This window comes from Balaenoptera musculus, chromosome 10 (genome assembly GCF_009873245.2).
Source record: "Balaenoptera musculus isolate JJ_BM4_2016_0621 chromosome 10, mBalMus1.pri.v3, whole genome shotgun sequence".
Classification (NCBI taxonomy): domain Eukaryota; kingdom Metazoa; phylum Chordata; class Mammalia; order Artiodactyla; family Balaenopteridae; genus Balaenoptera; species Balaenoptera musculus.
This window is the reverse complement of record NC_045794.1, coordinates 45,897,529-45,915,918: the sequence shown is the minus strand read 5'-3', so window position 1 is coordinate 45,915,918 and position 18,390 is coordinate 45,897,529. Positions and strand designations below refer to the sequence as shown.

Sequence of the window (18,390 nt, the reverse complement as noted above, 5' to 3'; positions counted from 1 at the left end):
TTAGCTCATGTGTGCTTGGTGCTCACCTTTACAGAGATGGGAGTGTGATCTAGCCCAGAACCCTGGGGGAAGAAGGAGCGTCACATCATCTCAGCTGTCCCTGGCCCCCCTGTAGCTAACTCCCACAAAATTGGGGAATGTTTTCCATTCCCATGCACACTCCTCAACACCTTTTTAAGTTCACAGCCATCTATCTTGAAACCCACATCCTTAGGGACCAACACCTTAAAGACCAATCAGAATTCTTCATCTGGTCTCCGCATCCGTAAGCCCAAGCTTCCAAAATAGCGAGAGGGAAAGAAGAGGCATTTCTGTGAAGGAATTCAGATTCAATAATTTATTTTCTATATAGTGACAGCAACGGGAGTAAATACACAAGATCTTTTTTATTAATTAATAAAACAAAAAAGATGAAAAAAAACAGAAGCAACAAATGAAGAAGACCATAATGCTTATGATACATCAGCCACATGGTCAGAAAACCCATTTCTAAAGAACAACAGTTGCTGGTGTCATGGAGTTTTATTGCATTCAACAGGGGAAAGGTAGATGGTTGGAATGAAAAAGATCCATCAGCCTCCTGACAGGAACATATTATAGGGACTCTAATCCTTAACTAGGGACTCCTCTTGTCACTTCCTTTGGAGCAGAAGATGCAGGGGCAGGAGGAATTCTCCTTTATGACCTCATGACTTCTTGTGAGACAGATCAGTCCAGGCAGATACAGAGCAAGAGTCTTTGTACCCCACAGGCCACTTGCTGGTGCCCATCTTTATGTTTTAGAGAAGTGCAGAAGCCTCAGGGGGGATGTAGGATCACAAGAAGAACGGCTGCCTGAGCCCCAAGGGCATTGCGGGGAAGGGAGTGCACTATCTCAGCTCATCAGGGTCTGCTACATTCTGAGAATATCACGTTTTAACTCAACTATCTTTGGAGGGGGCCGGGTTATGGCTCTGACTCCTTTCTGGGGGTGGAGAGTGAAGATGACAAAGGCGGCCATCTGTCCCCTGAGAGACACAGTAGCAGTATAAGACAAACAGAATAACAAATCCAACTGGAAAAAGGGTTTGAGAAGGAGAGGGGAAGGAAGTATGCTAGGGGCACACTTCCAGGGAGTAGAGGAGGTTCCCACACGTGAGACTTCCGTTCTCTTGAAATAACCAGGGTTAACCCAGGTAGAGGTATTCCCTTCTGCTGGGTCTAAAACCTTAGGGGTGGCTAGACATGAAGAAAGGGAATTTAACATGGGGAGTGAACCTTATACCCCTGGCTCATCCTCCCAGCCTCCAGAACTGGCCACACCCCCAATGAAGGGTTCCAGCTCCAGGAGGGATGTGAGGTCCTGGTGAAGAGCAGCAACAGTGAAACACCTTCACCCAGGATTCAACACTGTGGCCATCTCTGGTAGGGGTGAACGTGGAGTGAGGGAAGAGACTGGAGAGTAGTCAACCCTCAACAGAGACCTCCAGTTCCCTGCATAATCACAAGAGTCCTCACAGGTCCCACCTCCATGAGCTGCCAGCCCGCCCACCATTCTCCACCCCACCCACATAAGATTGGCCATATCCCATCGTATGTGTGCATGCCTGCACCCACATCTGTAGTATTTTGAAAATCTTCCATCCCAGGGCCTACCGGGAAGGAAGTGTGCCACAGTGAGCTCTATAAAGTTATCAGCAAAATTCAGACACTCTTAGTTCATCCCACACAGCAAAGTGCATCCAGAGTAGCAGCTTGAGCCAGGTCCATCTGTCCAGTCAGGTCCTGAAGATGGCAAACAACACCCTTCCCCCAGCTCCTCCTATGTTATGGAAACAACAGGACATTTTACAAAGATCAAGGCACTTGGGAGAGAGTCAACAGTAACACTCTAATGAAGCAAGCAGACTTGTTGGAGGGGAAGGGAGAAGGAAAGGAAGAGGAGAGAGGACAATGTATTTCTGAGGGCCAGGAAGAGCCTACTCAACAAGACTGAGTTATTTGGATGGAAGGAGCCTGTAGCCTGAAGTTAGCAAAAGAGAAAGAGCAGAAGTAGTGGCCAGAATATCCACAATTCCCCCAAGCCTCTCAGAACCCCACCACCTGGAACACAGAGCAGCAGTCACCATGGAGTCAGGCAGTCTCTTAGGCAAAGATGTTGGTAATAAAATCCAGGAATCGCTTAGCATACTGCTCAGGATGGACAGTAGAAATCTCTGCCCCCGCCTGTGAGAGGAGGTATGGAACATGGTGTCAGGCCCCGCACCCCTCCCCGACTCCCCACTCTCAGTTCCACTCCAGATCATTTCCATACCTAACCCTTCATCCTTCTGCCACCCCACTGCTCTGGCACAAGAGGCTCTTGAATAGTCAAGACAAGAAAGGAAAGGCTTTAGAGAACCCTCACCCCATGCTTGACAGTTTTGGCTGCGTGAGCTGCTTTCTTCTTGGCATCATACTGTGTCAGGATGTCAATGAGGCCCATGAAATACACCTCCTTCTGAGGGGCCCCTGGGGAGAGAGACCAGCAATGAAGAGCAAGTACAGTCCCAATTCCCTCTCCCCAGGAACCAGTCAGATCTGTTTTGAAAAGCTAAACAGCCTCTCCACCCACCACCCTGGTCTCTGTCCTCCAGGGACCACCCTCCCCACCCTTAAAATTACCATGCTCTTTCTCACCCTCAGCACTCCGGATGGCATAGACATCAATGAAGGATTCAAACTCTCCAGGGCCCAGGGGCCGGTGGGAATGGATGTAGCCGCCGATACCCTCAGGGGAAGTGCCATAGGAGCCCACCAGAGCAGGAGGTCCGGTCAGGCCACACTCCCCATCCCCCTCTGACTCCTCCTCCCGCACAGGCCCCTCCTCCTCCGGTTCAGAGCCGCGAATGATGTCGTGGATGCCCAGCAGAAGGCTGTAGTCCATGATCTTCAGCTGCACTAGGAACTGAGACCCCACTGACAAATCAGAAGCCCCAGATCTCCCTCTCCACTCCCAGGTACCACCCTTATACCTCCATCCCTGAATTTCCGGGGCCCTCCTGGGGAAAAGAAGTGTAAAAATTGAGGGTTGGGAGTATACCATTGCCCTTTATTACCTAATTGTCCTGGGTATCTAAGATCATTCTTTTAGCTCAAGCCAGCCACCCCCTCCATAGGTCACCTCTAGAGGGTTTTCATGACTCATACCCAACTCCCCTACATGCAGAGAACCCAAAGGGAAGGGGAGGAGTTCCCTCGTATTGTGAATGGGCAACTGCCTTGTGGGGAGCAAAAAAGGGACACAAAGCCATTTCCCACAGCACCCCAACCATCACCTCCACATCTCTCTTTAGCTTCTCTAGAAAGACTTTCTTCTCCTCTTCAGCAATATAAACTTTCTGGTTCTTGTTGAGAAAGTCCATATCCTTAAGGGTGGGCAATTCTTTAACCTGAGAATAGGTAAAGGGACCTCTTGGGAATACAGCCCTTACCCCACGCTCTCAGAAAACCCTGCTCTATGTAGGGCTTTGTCTCTGACTCTGGGGTGTCTAGGGGAGACAGATTTACAGCCCATCTCTCATCTGACTTCATACTAGGATGCTGCCCAGAGCCTGTTCTTACCTCTGGTGGCTTCCCCAGACCCAGCCACTGCGGCTGTACCCCAAATCACATCCCACTACTTTCTGCCTATGGTTTCAGTCCAGAACCTCCATTCTGACTTTTCTTTCTTCTTCTGAAGCAAAAACAGCTGCTTGAATATGAGAGCTCAGAATGGGAGGCGGCTGGTAAGCATTTTGCTCTTGAAGTCTGGCATTTTCACACATCCCCAAACCTTCCACATGGACTAACCCATGCCAGTGCCAAAGAAGCTCTTCCCACTGCCCCTTCCAAACAATCCCTGGATCAGGAAAAGTTTACATCTCTCTTCTTTTTGGTGGTTTAAGATAAGAATAAATAGCTGGGGATCCCTACCTCTTTATCCCAAGAAGGTCCCTTTGACCTGCCCTCCCCCATCCCTCACCCTATCAACTAAAATTATATCACCTTCTCCTTATCGCTGGCTTCCCGGGACACCAGGGAGCCCTGTGGAGAGACCCAAAGACAAAGTCAGCAGACGTGGCTAAAAGAACAGTCAGGACCCAGCTCCTAAGACAAGTCCTCAAACCCACAGCCTTCTTTCCTTTAAAATGAATCATCCAGTGCCCTCCCTGGCCCTTCCCCACCCTCAGGTCATCAGGAGCCTCCCCTTCAGCCCTCACCTCCTCTCCTTACCTTGAGGTCATACTTCCTGTGCACAGGGAGACGGTGGCTAAACATGTTGCGCATCACAAGCATGTAGCTGTCTTCGTTGTCCACGCTAACCCGGTACATCCCCAGGAACTGGGGCAGCAGTGTGTTGCCATGGCACTTCACAATGTACTGGGGTGGAAGGGAGGAAGGAAGCGGAAGAGGCTGAGCAGCTCAGGGATGGGAATTCAAATGCTACTATTCCATAGGGATTCAAGTAGAGAGGTTACAGAAGGTCCGAAGTGGTGTGGGGACTTTCTAAAGATGCCCCTGGTATCCATGCAGTTTCTGAATCCTCATCACCTTTCATTTATCCCACGTGTATAATGTCTCTTAAATTTAAAGCGCCATCTCTCCTTTCGTCTTTATTATTCTTTGAGATGGGGAAGGGTACGTGTTATTATCCCTCTTTATATGCAAGTAGTCACAGAACCAGTAGTAGAAATTACATCAACAAAATGATTTTATCTAGACCAGTGGTCCCCAACTCGCGGGCTGCGGACCGGTACCAGTCCTCGGCCTGTTACGAAGCGGGCCGCACGCAGGAGGTGAGCGGCAGGCGAGCTCCCCATCGCTCGCATTACCGCCTGAACTATCCGCCCCCCCCATCCCGGCCCCAGCTCCGGTCAGTGGAAAAACTGTCTTCCACGAAACCGGTCCCTGGTGCCCAAAATGTTGGGGACCACTGATCTAGACCAATGTTTTTTGGTGGGCTAGACTCCCACAGTAAAAATGTTTGCAAGATGGTCTATAATCTGGATTCTTAAAAAAAATTCCTCTTTCAATGCTACAATCTCCCTCAGTGTTGCTGCCTACTTCTCCTCATAGCCAACCTTCTCAGAAAATTAGTCAGCCATGAGTCCACTTCCTCTCTCTCATTCATACCTCAAACCTCTGAAATCAGATTATACCCTCATTTCTCCTCTGAAATTTCTCTACTCCTCACTGCCTCAAATCCCTCAGTTGCCAATCTCATGGGTATCTAGTCGTCATCATATTTTAACTGGCTGGCACTTGATACTACTGACCAGCCTCTCCTTAAAACTCTCTTCACCCTGAGCTCCCATCACACCACTCCTCTCTATCCTCAAATCCTGTGTGGAATGCAGGAGGGCATAAATCATTAAAAGCATCTGACAGCTCTCGCCAAAAAGACCCTGACGTGGTGCTGGCCCTTGGGGCTTCAGTCTCAGCCTCACCGTCAGCCACATGAGGGGAAGAGGTCTCTAGATCTGTCCCCTAGCAGGGACTTCAGAGCTGGGGATAGAGGCCTGGGGGAAGGAGGAAAACACAACCATAGCAGAGCCTCTGGGCAGCAGTGACCACGTGGCCTTACTTTTGTTCCCATCTTCCCTCCTTGTTTCCCTCCTTGGGGCTGTGGGCATGGCTTTAGAGAGCCAGGGTAATCTGGTCACTGGGAGGAGCAGAAGAAAAAGTTTTTGCTCCTTTGAACCTGATGGAGGAGGCCATTTGTATTTGGAAAATGCTCTATACATTGGGGACTGCCTGTATTTGGAAGATTCATTAACTCTTAGCATCCTGTTCTCAGCCTCCAAGCTGTATTGAGAAGTTACTAGTCTGTATTTTTATTAAGCCTTAAAACTTCTTTTATGTGCATTTAGTGCCAACTTTTTTGTAGAGCTGTATTAAAAACAACAAACTTGTGCTCACTTGTGTCTCTAACTTGTGCTAACTTGTGTCTCTATGTAACTTTGAGAGGAGCATTCTGTTATTTTTACAAGGCAGGAGTGTGTATAGCTATTGAATTAAACCTAGCAAACACGTTAAAAAAAAAAAAAAAAAGCGTCGGACAACTCTTAGTCTTCTTTATGGGCTCTTTTCTCTTCTTGCTCCTGAAGGCTCTTTCCTCAATCTTCTTTTCATTTCACTCTACACATCCATAATCTTAAACCCGAATGAACTTTTGGGCCAACCCAATATAATACATTCATGGTGATAATTACCATCTATTCACCTATAGTTCTGAAATCTAGACTTCTAATCTAGTCCTCTTTCCCAAACTCCATACCCCAACCACTTATGGGACATCTATATCTGCATGAACTGAAGAAACCACAAACTCGACATGCCTAAATCCGAACTGTCTTCCTCCAAAAACCTATTTCTTTTTCTGCTCCCCAACTGTTGGTCACTGGGCACCCAGTTATCCCTAAGCAGGAATTTGGAGCGCCTCTGCCTTAATTCCCACAATTCTCCCAAAGGTCTTCCTTTCCATCTCCACTGCATCATCCCTCCAGGCCCTTGTCATTTCTCACCTGGACTATTACAATTACCTCCTAACTGGTATCTCCACTCTCAGTATTTCCCTCCTGCAATCCATTCTCTAAAATGCTGACATGGGGATATCTCTAAATAACATATATATCACTCCCCTGCAAACCACCTCCAGGATAAAGCCCAAACTCTTTGTGTGGCTTATAAAACCCTCACAGCCTGGCTCCTGCCTAACTGTTTTTCCGCAATACCTTATCCCAGCCACACTGAATTTCTTGCAGTTCCACAACACCAAGCTCTCTCATGGCTCTGTGCCTTTACAAGTGCTGTTTTCCTTTGCCTAGAGTGCTCTCTTCCTCCTTGTCCAATGGCTGGTCCCTACTAGTTATGCAAGAATCAACTTCTAGGATACTCCCTCTAAAAAACTCTCTTTGAGCCTACCAAGTGCACCTCTTGCCCCAGGTGAGTTGGGATGCTCTTCCTCTGCCACCCCAGAGCATCCCCTAGATACCTTTACTCCTTGCACGCAGCTTGCTGTGTGCTAACTAACGCTAGCTTACTGGTCTCTGCCATTAGAACAAGAGAAACTCAAGGGCCACGGCCATTTCATTCACCTCTTTCTCTACTGCCTAACATAAGAACTAATAACAACAGACATCAAATATTTGTTGAATAACCAAAAACTCTTTTAGAATCTTTCATTTATTCCTTGCGCATTGATTTTGGTGAGATTTTTCTTCAGTAGAAAGATATTCAGGCATGTTTTTACTCCCAAAATAGTCCAGAAACTTCACATTCCAAATTCATCTGATCGGACAGAATAGCTTCCCTAATCCCACTTAGGGCTGGATATGATCATGGCTTCCCTCCTCCAATCTATCCCAATTGTGCACTTATCCTGGTTTTCTCCCCAGACTGCATTTATTCCTGATAGTACATTTGGTGTTAACACTTCATCTAATTCTGACTTAGTCTAAAGTTTATACTTTGCTATACATGTACCCTTTATGCATCTATCAATTCACAGTGGTTTTAGATTAGAAGTGCCAAATGAGAAGGAACACAAACTCTTCTATTTAATCAAACACAAATCGGTATGCAGAGGCTCTCTTTTTGAAATGCCTTGTTTTCAAAAGTATGATGTCAAATGCTTCTTGGGGAACAAAATGGGCTATAGGAAGGAAGAGGGATAGGAAGTCTCCCAAGTGCTCTGGAGCTGAGTTATGAGTAGGGAGGGGAAGAACGAGGCTGGAGAGAGACCCGACCTGATGGTAGTTGGAGAGGTTGCTATGCATGTCAGCAATGTCCTCACTGGATACTTCTTTGATGACCAGAGTCCGATCATAGGAGATAAGGAAGCGACCATCACTGCCTTCACTTTCACTCGGGGGACTTCGGGTAAGGGACACCTGGGGACACAGAATAGGCTAGAAGCTCTTTTCCTCCCCTTTATATAGAGATGCAAGTCTAGGGCAGTGGCCAACTGAACACACCTGAAAGTGGATAAAATCTTGACATAAGAGGATGAGCAAGGGTTCTAAATTTGGTGTCCATATATGGACTAAATGAAATTGAAAGCAAAATTTTTAATGTATCTACGTTTCCCCCCAAGGATAGGGTTTATAGCTTTCTTCAGATTTTTTAGATGCCTGTGACCACAAAAAAGTAAAGAATACCTGTGAAGGCCCTCATTTCTCCAAACATGACTGTCCCAAGGATTCCCCAGTTGTCAGGGAGAAAGGACTATCCTCACCCAATGGACTCTCACCAAGTAATCCTGGTCATCAATACCAAATCGATCACGCAGGTTCCTGAAGACCTGGGGACAATACTCCTTGAACTTGAAATGACTGGGCAGATTTTCCCTGCAATAGGGGTTTTCAAGATAAGAAACAAAGTAACAATATTACCTTATATTTATGTAGGGCTTGACACTTTATAAAGCACCTTCACACATATTACCTTATTTGATCCTCATAAAACCCTTGTGAGGTCCTTTAAAGGTGTATTATTCCATTTTATAGAAGGGGAGGCTGGCTCAGGGTGGTTGAGTGACCTGCTGAAGTCACATGACTGGTAAGCGGCTTAAGTAGAACCAGGATCTACTGCCCATCCAAACAGCAGCATTTTCCAAATCTCAAGCAAGTCAGAGACATCCCTAAATAAGCAATAGGTCTTGAATGGCATCTTCTGATACTAGGAGGGCTTATAGGACTCAGGTATTTCTTTCAGGGAGTCCCTCTCAGAAACTAATGGTAATGGCATCTAAACGTATTTATTACTTTGTGAATCTCCAGGTTAGAGGAGAGGTAAACTAGTACACATAGGTAAGGGTGTAAGGAACATTGGAAATTACTTTAGTGGTTTCTTTACAAAATACTGAATTTCTGCATTGGAAGGAAGGTTAGACAATACAATAACAACTTGTAAGTTGCCTTCTAAATCTAAAACCTTCAACTCATTCAATCTTAACTCTTAAAATTATTTATTCTCTTTTCTAGGAAGGTTGACATGAGAAGGGTGGGGATTCCCACATACCTGCGGAAAAGGTGATTGTTGACCTTGATCTTGGAGCTGGCCTTAAAGTCATCTGGCAGCAGCATCACCGGGGGAGGCACCTGGCTGAGCTCATTTATCTGATAAGCCAAAACAAGAACAGGAAGGCAGTGAGTAGGGGTTGGAGAGCTACTTATACGCTGTGTCTGGGCAAGAGTCAGAAAAGGGCAACTCAAACCTCATTCCCTTAAAAACACTGGTTATGCATATGCTTGACAAAGGTGAGAGTATGCGTCTGCCATCTTCTGCTGCCCAAGGCCTGCAGTAAGCAACCCTTGCACACAGCCCCTCACACTCCTGCCCCCGTGGAACTTCATGCTCACAACAGTCATTTTATATTAGGCAAACTCTGTAAGCAACTCTGGACTATTTTTTAAAGCTGTGACAAATTCTAGAGAAAAAAAATACCCTCAGCAGACTCAAGACATTCAAGACAAACAGTTCCATGCTCCACTGGAAACAAAAGGCGTTTTCAAAGTACAAAGAGAGTTAAGGGGACTCTGAGGGGTCGACAGCAGCGAGAATGAAACGTCCATATCCTGAAGGAGGCATCTCCTTACAAACAGGACCAGTCCTTCCAGGCCACTCTGACCCAGTTCTCTGTAGTAGGTCCCCACCTGCCTAGGTGTAAGATAAAAGAAAAACAGCTGATTTCAGAGGGAATGCAGGCAGGCAAAGGATATGAGCTCATTAGGCATCTGTTCACTGAAGTCAAGCCAACCCACAGCCCAAAGGATGCAAGCATCACATGCTCTCCTCAGCCCCAAGAATCAGCAGTCTGCTAATTCAGGGTGGAAAGGGGGATCCTGCACTAAGAAATGCCCAGGAGATGTGCTTTCTCCCCACTGTTGCCATAGTATCTTTCATGCACCCTTATCACTTGACTCTAACCTCTAGTTTACGTGAGTTCCCCACCTGGGTTGTGAGCTCTGGTAAGGACAAGTTCTAGTCATCTGCATCACTCAGGTGCCTAGCTAGCACAATATGTGGCCCACAGTGGTCCTGAAGTGTTTATTAACTGAATAAACAGATGCCTTGCCTATCCTTACTTGATCATTCGACAGAGGTTATGAAGTGTAGTCTAACCTAAATCCCATACACTGCAATGGAAACCCAGCTCCTCTCATTCTCAGTAGGAAAGGAGGACAGAACATATTCCTCCAGAAAAAAAAAAAGCCACTAGAGATTCCCAGCCTAAAATTCAGCTACAGTTCTTCATGCCCCCTCCTCGCCACCTGCTGTTAAGCAGGCTGAATCATCACTAAGACATATGTTCAAGGAATTTCTCCATTCCAGACCCTTGAAGTAAATGTGTGCTGGCTGGAGGATGGGGTATTGGGGCTAAAGTATATATACCTAGGGAAGCTGACGCAGGTCTTATGTGTAATTCCCCAATCCTTACCAAAGGAAAACCCTCCTTAAGCTTCCCAAAGGGATGGATGGATGAGTCATAACAGAGGCAGCCCACCTCCATCAGCCTTGCCCATACCAAGTGCCTTAGACTGAGCTGGGAGCAGTCCACAGAGCCACAAATGCAAAAGGGAGGTGACACACCCCCAGATGACTTTCTAAGCCACATAAAAATGTGACAAAAACTGTATTCCTCCTCATCCCCTTCCACCTCCACAGCACTACCATGACTATAATGTTTCAAGGAAGTTGAGTTTTTAAAATATTGCTTGGTGGCTTCCCTGGTGGTGCAGTGGTTGAAAATCCGCCTGCCAATGCACGGGACACGGGTTCGACATCTGGTCCAGAAAGATCTCACGTGCAGGGGAGCAACTAAGCCCGTGTGCCACAACTACTGAGCCCGCGTGCCGCAACTACTGAAGCCCGCATGCCTAGAGCCTGTGCTCCGCAACAAGAGAAGCCACCGCAATGAGAAGCCTGCGCACCCAACACAGCCAAAAATAAATAAATAAAATAAATTAAAAAAAAAATTTTTTTTTTTAAATATTGCCTGTCACATTCAAGGTCACTGCATCCCTCCAATCCAGATCTGAGGGAAGGGGGGCAATGGCTGTGCTTCCTTCACCTGAGGTATCCTCAGGAAAGCAGATGAGCTGGCCTCTTTTGGCCTCTTCCGGATTCCCAGGCCAACCGTCTACAGCAGTTCCCTGATTCTAAAGTTCACCACCATAATGTCCCCATGACCAGAGCTCCTGAGCCAGATCTTTGGTCAAAGATGACCCCCACTTACACCAAATACCATTACTCCAGCCAGCAATGGGTTGCAATTAAGACCAAAGGCTTACATACATTAAGTGCTGAGTAAGTGCAACCACTAGGCTCAGGGTGGGGTAGCTTCTCTGAAATGCTGTACCTCTGGAAGGGAAAGGAAGGGACACATGCAGGATTAGAAGGTCCAGGAAGCCTGGAGCTTCCCCCAAAGCCAAGGTTCCAAAGTCACGGACGGCGGCTGTAAAGCAAAGTGCAAAGGAGAAGTGAATGATTCCCTTCATCCAGTTACCCTCTCCGCTCCCCTTCTACACTTACACTCTCACCGGAGACCTCACCACTACCAAGCCAGAAGAGCTACTCTCCCTAATGTCCTTCCAGACGGAGCCGGGTCCCGGCCGGTCTCCGTGGCCTGAGGCTGGAACTGACTGGAAGGAGGCAGGGAGCTGGATTTCAGTTGGGGAAGATGGAACCAGAGTGGAGGAGTAACGGGCGGAGGGACAGACAAAAGTCTACGTTAAAAAGAAAAAAAAAAGGTCTAGAGCGAGAAGGTACGCTGGGTGAAACACCTGAGGGTAGGTGGGCAGGGACCAGGACAGCCTGGGGGAAAAGTGGCAGCGCTAGGGGCTCCGGAGGCGGGAGCCTGGAAACAGACAAGCCCGGAGGAGCTGAGGGGTTCGGACAGGGCCTCCGCGGGGCCGGGGCCGGGGCCGGGGCCGGGGCCGGGGCCGGGGCCGGGGCCGGGTCTCACCGAGTGGGCTACGCCCCACAGGAACACGCCCATCAGCGGGTCGGCCGCGCGGAACACCTTCACCTTCTGCTGCACGAAATGCTTCTTCTTGGTTTTGGAAGCGAAGCCGAAACCTGTGCCGGAAGCCGCTGTCGGCGTCGGTACAGTGGCCGGCGGGACCGAGGAGGACGCCATAGTCTCCCGCACACCCAACCGAGTGAAAGCCAGAGCCGGCCGCGATGTGGTCTCCCAACCCCGGAAGCGGCGCTCACCTGCGCCTCCGTCACGTGACCGGAGGCTGGTCCGCAGGCGCGCGAGCAGGGCGGGGCAGGCTGACTCCGCCCCCTGGCGGCCGCCCGTCTGCCCCAAAGCCCGCGCGTCGGCTGGACTCACCTGGCGGCGGGGAGTCGCACCGAAGCCTTTTGCCCTGAGGGCTGCGAGCAGTCCGCGAGGCCCAGACCAGTCATCCAGGCGTAGGGGATGCTGCCTGGACTGGCCTGATTTAACCCCTTGGTCTAGGACTTCTTTGCTGCAAAGTCGCCGCCTTCCGGTTTTGCCCAGTTTCTAGGAATAACCTCCGCCCTGAAGCTAACCCGAAAGCATTTCTTTTTTTTTTTTTTTTTCCATTTCTTTTTGAAGTAGGAGATCCCTTAAGTGGGTTTTGTGCTTTTGGAAAGACCTCTCAGGCATCATTCTGGAGGGTGACCAGAGTACTGCAAAAGTCTAGGCACGAGATGAGGAACTAAAACAATGACTACTGGGATGGAAAGAAGGGGCTGGCATCTAAAGGTATAGTTTGATGTCAATTTGTAAAATCCTTAGTGGATGTGGGATTTGAGGGAAAGGGAGACATTGAGAATAAATCCCAGGCTTCTGGCTAAGGTGTAGAGAGATGGCGGTGACATGAAAAGGAGCGGTTTTGGTTGAAAACAAGAGTTCAATTTGGACCGTGTTTGAGGCACCTGAGGGCAGCCGGACATATGGGCCCAGAGTTCAGCAGAATGATCTGGGCTGGGGATAAAAGTTTAATTTTTGCGAAGAATCCGTAGGTGTGGATGACACCTCCCAGGGAGAGCAAGGAAAGGCTGAACCCTGGTATAGGCCACCATGTGAGAGGCTAGAGGGAGAAGACTGAGAAGGGGTGGCCAGAGAAGTAAAAGGGGCCAGGAGAGCAGGGTCACAAAAGCCAAGGGAGTTGAATTTCGAGAAGGAAGGAATGGAGAGCAGTGTCAAATGTCATGGAAAGGTGAGGCAAGACATGGAAGGAGAAGTGCCCACTGTCTTTGGCAACTAGTGAGCTCTGGAAAGCACTTTCAGCAGAACAAGAGCCAGATCCAGGTGGGCTGAGGTATGAATAGGAGGTGAGGAAGTGGGGAAGGGAAGCATGGGGCTTCATCAGGAAATTTGGTTGTGAGAAAACAAGGTGGGGGGTGGCTTATAGAGAAACACAGTAAAACACACTTTTAAGGGAGACCTTACCAAGGACAAGGGAAGAAATCACTGGACAGAAGTTAACGAAGAAAATGCAAACTGCCCAAGTCTGCATCACTTTTAGTTATTTTATATATTTTTTGTTTGTTTTAGTTTCTTTCTTAATTTTTATTGGAGTATAGTTGCTTTACAATGTTGTGTTAGTTTCTACTGTACAGCTATACATATACATATATCCCCTCTTTTTTGGATTTCCTTCCCATTTAGGTCACCACAGAGCACTGAGTAAAGTTCCCTGTGCTATACAGTAGGTTCTCATTATTTATTTTATATATTGAGTCTTTGTAAGTACCTCAGGAATGAAGATCTAGAAGGGCCTCGATTTAGTCCAGAGAAGGGAGATTTATCACTTGTCAGACGGGAGAAAGCAAAGGGATCTGCGTAGACAGAGGTAAGTGTGTAGGTGGGGGGGGGGGGAGATGAAGAATTTCACACAGTCACCTTAATTTACCCTCTAAAACAGACAAAGTTGTTGCCTAAGAGAGGAGGGTGAGAAGGGATCTTGAGGAGTGAGGGTTTAGACTAGCTGCTCTGGAGAGTGGGAGAGAAAACAGCGGGGACACACAGAAGGAACGTTAAACCAGCACCAAAGGTCCAGTTACCTCTGGGGCTCTTTGTTTTTAATTGCCCCAGTGTTTTGGTTGTGTGGTTTTCTCCACTTATCTCAGAAACTTCGAAGTAAGAGCAGAGAAGACAGGTAGGGCTATGCTCTAAAATGGGGGTTAGAAGGGTGATTGTGGTAAACAATCTTGGGACAAGAGAGCTGAGCTCTTGGCGAGGGAGGGATGCAGACATGCTAGAGGGATGGAATTGATGCTGGGGCTGAGGGTGGTCTGGGGAAAACAATGAAGAAAACAGGATACCATTTTTTGTTAAAAATTACAAACAACCTAGATAGATGTCCACCAATAGTGGAATGGTTGAATAAATTATAGGATAAGTTTATGAAAAATCATGTATTTTTTAAATGAGGTAAATATGTATCTTGACATGAAAAGATCTCTAGGACATATTGTCAAGTGGGGAAAAAAACCTGCGTGTAAATATATGGAAAAACACCTGGAAGGATATATCCCACACTGTCATAATGCCATTACATGCAGGGAAGGGAGTGAGACTGGGGAGGGATAAAGACTTACAACACCGGAGAGCCATCATTGAATTTATTTTATTTTAAAGGTATCTATGTACATCAAGTAAATACACACTGGGGTTGGTGCAGTTTGGTTTGTCTTCCACGCTGGCATGCAACATTTTGGCAGATGTGAGGGGGCAAGCCAGGTGCCCCTCGTGGAGACCCTGGCTCTCTGAAAGGAATGTGGTGACGGGGGTGGGAGGAGGGGGAGGAGGAGGATGTGGAGTGAAGCTTCTGGTGAAGGCTTTGTGTGTGTGTTGTTTCTTATTTATGTAAGTGAATTATATTTCCCTTACATCTTGCTAAAGAGAAGGCTGTTCCCTCTGTCACCTCTCTCCTCCTCTGCCCTACACCTTCACATTTTCTTCTGTGTTTTAAAAGAGTCATTTGGTGGCAAGATTACATAAAGCCCACTGGATTCTTGGGTGCCCTGCTGGCCGATCTTAGCACAAGTCTCCAGGTGCACAGGTATCTTCCTTCCTCTCCGCTTGCGTCTGGAGACAGCGTGGCTCACCAACCCCACCCTTTTCCCCCTTTGCTTGGGGCAGGGGAGCCAGATTGAACCCCTTTCCTCAGAGCAGTGGTTTTCAATCTACTCTACAGAATCCTTGGGGTCTCTTAAGGACTGTTCAAGGGCTCCTCAACTAGTGAAGCATTTTCCACCAAACAACAAAAATGCAAACTGCCCAGGTCTGCGTCACTTTTAGCTATTCTTTATATCAGCGTTCTATATGAGATTGGTTCTGAAAAATGTTTGAATATCACCGCCTTGGATTTATTCTACACCCCTCTGGTATATATATTTTTTCCCTGCATTTCTCCTTAAAATTGCTAAAAAGGGCCCAACAGGTAAAGGGAGAAAGGACTTTTTTCTTTGAAGGAGTCACAGGCCAATACAGGCTGTATTTACCAGCTGACACTCACACTGAGCTTCTCTTTCCTGACTTAGAAACTAGGTGATGGGTTGCCCTGCTACCCTGTTCTTCCATCCCAGATAAGACTGGCTATCTGGACACCAGGTTATATTTCTTGATTTGGACTTCCTTGTGACCTCCACTCTCCATCCCTGCAGTTACCTGGAAAGCCACCTTAGCACCATGTGGTAGGACAGGATAGAAAACAAAACAATAGTCCTGTCAATTCCATAGGGAGTGGGGGAGCCCCCTGGGTCAAGCCCTTGGGCTCCTCCACCTCTGGAAAATCTGCCCTGCCCTTTTCTTTAAAGTGCACTTAATACCAGATGAGGACATTATAGAGGGAATTCTTTTCGGAAAAAAACATTTTTTAATGTGTATCATCGGGGAAAAGTCAGGCTCCAGCTTGAAAGGAAGGCATTTCGAGATACCTATTTTGCCGATGAACTGGAAGCCCCCAAACCAAAAGGTGGAGATGGGAAGAACATACAGCCCAATATGGGACAGAGAAAGGAATCCAGCCCATCACTGTGGCAAAAAAATACTTAGGAATTTTCCAGTCTGTTTACCCCCAAAGCCAAAGAAGGAATCATTTTGCTTACGCTTGGCTATAACTATCACCGTGGACAGATGAGCAACCATTTGACAGATTGTTGGAAATGGGTTGGCCTCCTTAATTTTTCAAAATAATTTTAAGCAGCTTTGGGTTCTGGTCATGAGCTCTGGGGTAGAGAGTATCAAAAGGAGTTTTGAGGAGAAAGGGAAGTGGTCCCTTGAGCAAGCCATGTTCTTGGTTGTCCAAGGGGCACAGGAAGAGGGAGGCAAAAGGCAGACCTCGGGGGGCAGAGGTGCACACCCAGAACCCCTCCGTTTGGGTGAGGGGTGTCTGAAGAAAATTCACCGTATAATTTAAGCAGTCCTTCCACTTTACCCTCCCCTGTGCTAAATGTGGAAGAGGAGGGAGGAAGAGTCTATTTCTGTATCTTCTCATGACGCTAAGACATTCTTCTGCTTAAGGCTTTGTGTGCGTGCATGTGTGTGTGTGTTTGTGAAGGATCACAGCCCTCTAGCTCCCATTTTCCTTTTATCATCTCCGTGACTAACACCATTCAGTGTGAGAGATGCATATATGAGAGAAAGAAGAAACGCTGACCCTCCTCCCTATGGCCCCAAATGAGGAGGGTATACTATGCTTAGAAATTGCTAAATACATCATTAGATACTAGAGAGTATGACAGAGAGAAGAGAGAGACATAGCAGCAGCTTTTGATATATAGATACAGAGTACAAAGAGATACAGAGTAAGAGAAGACATCAAACATAGTACAGTCGAACAACAAGGACTGGGGAGGGAGTTAGTATCAGAGACCACAGGTTTGCAGCATGCTGAGAGAAGAGGCCTCAGTCCCTCTTAGAAACTGGGGAAGAAAGAGAAAGAGGTTGTGAGGAACCACCTTGCAGCCCGGTTACTGAAGAGGAACAGGGTGGCATCTGTACCAACTTGGGTTTACAGTCCTGTTCCTTTGATATCAACAACCAGACGCCACCCTCCCAGCTCCTGCTCCTCCACCCGCAGGCCTTCCCTAACTCTTCCTCCCCCATTCCTACTGCTTGCTTCTCATGCCTTTCTGCCTGCGTGTGCCTGGCCTATTACTCTGGAAAACCCCTGGAGAGGGCTCAGCTTGGATGCCGCCCACTAGGAGACTGGCCATGTTCTCTCGTTTCTCGTTCTCCAAGGATCCAAGGTGGACAATAAAACAGGATCCCAGGGCCCGTTTTGAGCCATAAAGCAACCCTGGCGAGAAGCCTGGTGACACACAAGAACCAGGAAGGTGCCTGTGCTGCTAGGAGAGCACAGGGAACAGGGGAGGGGACCCAGGACAGAGGTGAAGGTGGGGCTTGGAGGTGGGCACACAGCTGTTTTCCACCTCCACTAGAAAGATTGTAGGGGAGTGCTGATACAGCAGCTAGAGGAACAAAAAGTTAGACTTCCTGGGGCATTTGCTAAAGCTCATTGGTGACATATACAGATATTAGTATAGGACACAGAGATCTCCCAAGGTCTCCTAATAACTACTAGGTTCTGTGACCTGTGTTGGGGCTCTAGATGGACACTGCCCTTGCCCACTTCTTTTGACATGTTGCAGCGACCCCTAGTGGCAGAAAGGCAGTACTGTGGTTCCCACTATGGCCAAGCACAAGGGGGGAGGGGAGGCCAGTGCCTAGGGGACACCGGGCAGTTCTGATGTAGCCCCTGGGAGGGGACAGCGGGAGTTGAGGGACAACTATATAGTAAAAGTTTTGAGATGATTTTAAAAAAAGCAGGAGAAACGAAGCTGAGGGCAAGAAAGGAGGCAACCTGAGCTGGTCAGAGGAAGCGGCCTGAAACTACCTGAAAGTGCAGGTATGCAGCAGCCCGTGTGGGAGATTAGCTGGCTGCCGTCTCTTGGTGGAGAGGGAACAGCTTGGCCTGGTCTTCAGCCTCGTAGCCGCATGGCAGGTCACTCCTGGAAGAAGAGACCCAGCATAATCACAGCATTGTCAGCTCCGTATAAAAGACATCATTCCTGTCACTTTGCTCTCTCAGCATCCCTGTGAGATAACGAAGGGCAGGAATACAGTGCAAATCAAGGCCAGAGAGATAGAGCTGACTTGCCCCAGGTCACAAAGTTCCCAAAAGTAGGAAGGAAACCCAGGTCATCAGATGTCCGTGGCGCTTTCTCCCAGCCCCCATAGCTGGCATGGGGAGGAACCCCAGGGAGAATTGGAGGAGGGGACAGTGTTACACCAAGGCAGGGGATGACTGGACCTCCTGGACAACACAGTGATGGCGAGAATGGTTCTCACTTCCTCCTCCTTTCCCCAAAGTCTCCAGCAAACCTCTAAGTAAGGCATGAGGAAAA

General features: G+C 47.9%; 2 protein-coding genes across 6 annotated transcripts in view; both read right to left on the bottom strand.

Moving 5' to 3' along the window:
* Positions 1–322: 322 nt before the first annotated feature.
* Positions 323–12,234, bottom strand: PIP4K2C (phosphatidylinositol-5-phosphate 4-kinase type 2 gamma). 4 transcript variants are annotated; one of them, XM_036866758.1, is made up of 11 exons: positions 11,969–12,234; positions 9,022–9,119; positions 8,252–8,348; positions 7,749–7,892; positions 4,234–4,380; positions 4,006–4,044; positions 3,297–3,410; positions 2,659–2,926; positions 2,387–2,490; positions 2,106–2,205; positions 323–1,801 (listed from the first exon to the last, which is right to left on the bottom strand). In XM_036866758.1, the coding sequence occupies exons 1-10, from the start codon at positions 12,140–12,142 to the stop codon at positions 2,125–2,127; spliced, it is 1,266 nt and encodes a 421-aa protein (XP_036722653.1). In that variant the 5' UTR covers positions 12,143–12,234; the 3' UTR covers positions 323–1,801; positions 2,106–2,124. The 4 variants fall into 4 exon arrangements, with proteins under 4 accessions (XP_036722653.1, XP_036722654.1, XP_036722652.1 ...); XM_036866759.1 differs by having other exon boundaries at positions 2,083–2,205; positions 11,969–12,219; XM_036866757.1 differs by having other exon boundaries at positions 323–2,205; positions 11,969–12,231.
* A 2,361-nt stretch (positions 12,235–14,595) lies between these two features.
* KIF5A (kinesin family member 5A) overlaps positions 14,596–18,390 on the bottom strand; it is a 31,882-nt gene continuing 28,087 nt past the window's right edge. For both annotated transcript variants that reach the window (XM_036865331.1, XM_036865332.1), the window contains exons 28-29: positions 17,880–17,994; positions 14,596–16,905 (exon numbers count right to left, since the gene is read on the bottom strand). In XM_036865331.1, the coding sequence (XP_036721226.1) occupies positions 17,916–17,994 (79 nt within the window). In that variant the 3' untranslated portion in view covers positions 14,596–16,905; positions 17,880–17,915. The remainder of the gene's footprint in view (positions 16,906–17,879; positions 17,995–18,390) is intronic.

Bases quoted from the DNA above. Each gene is read 5' to 3' on its own strand.
- PIP4K2C (XM_036866758.1), bottom strand. From the start codon at position 12,142: ATGGCGTCCTCCTCGGTCCCGCCGGCCACTGTACCGACGCCGACAGCG. The intron at 4,381-7,748 runs GTCGGGTCTCTC...CTTCCACCCCAG, and splicing joins ACCTCTCCAACTACCATCAG to TACATTGTGAAGTGCCATGG. The intron at 2,491-2,658 runs GTGAGAAAGAGC...CTCTCTCCCCAG, and splicing joins TGCCATCCGGAGTGCTGAGG to GGGCCCCTCAGAAGGAGGTG.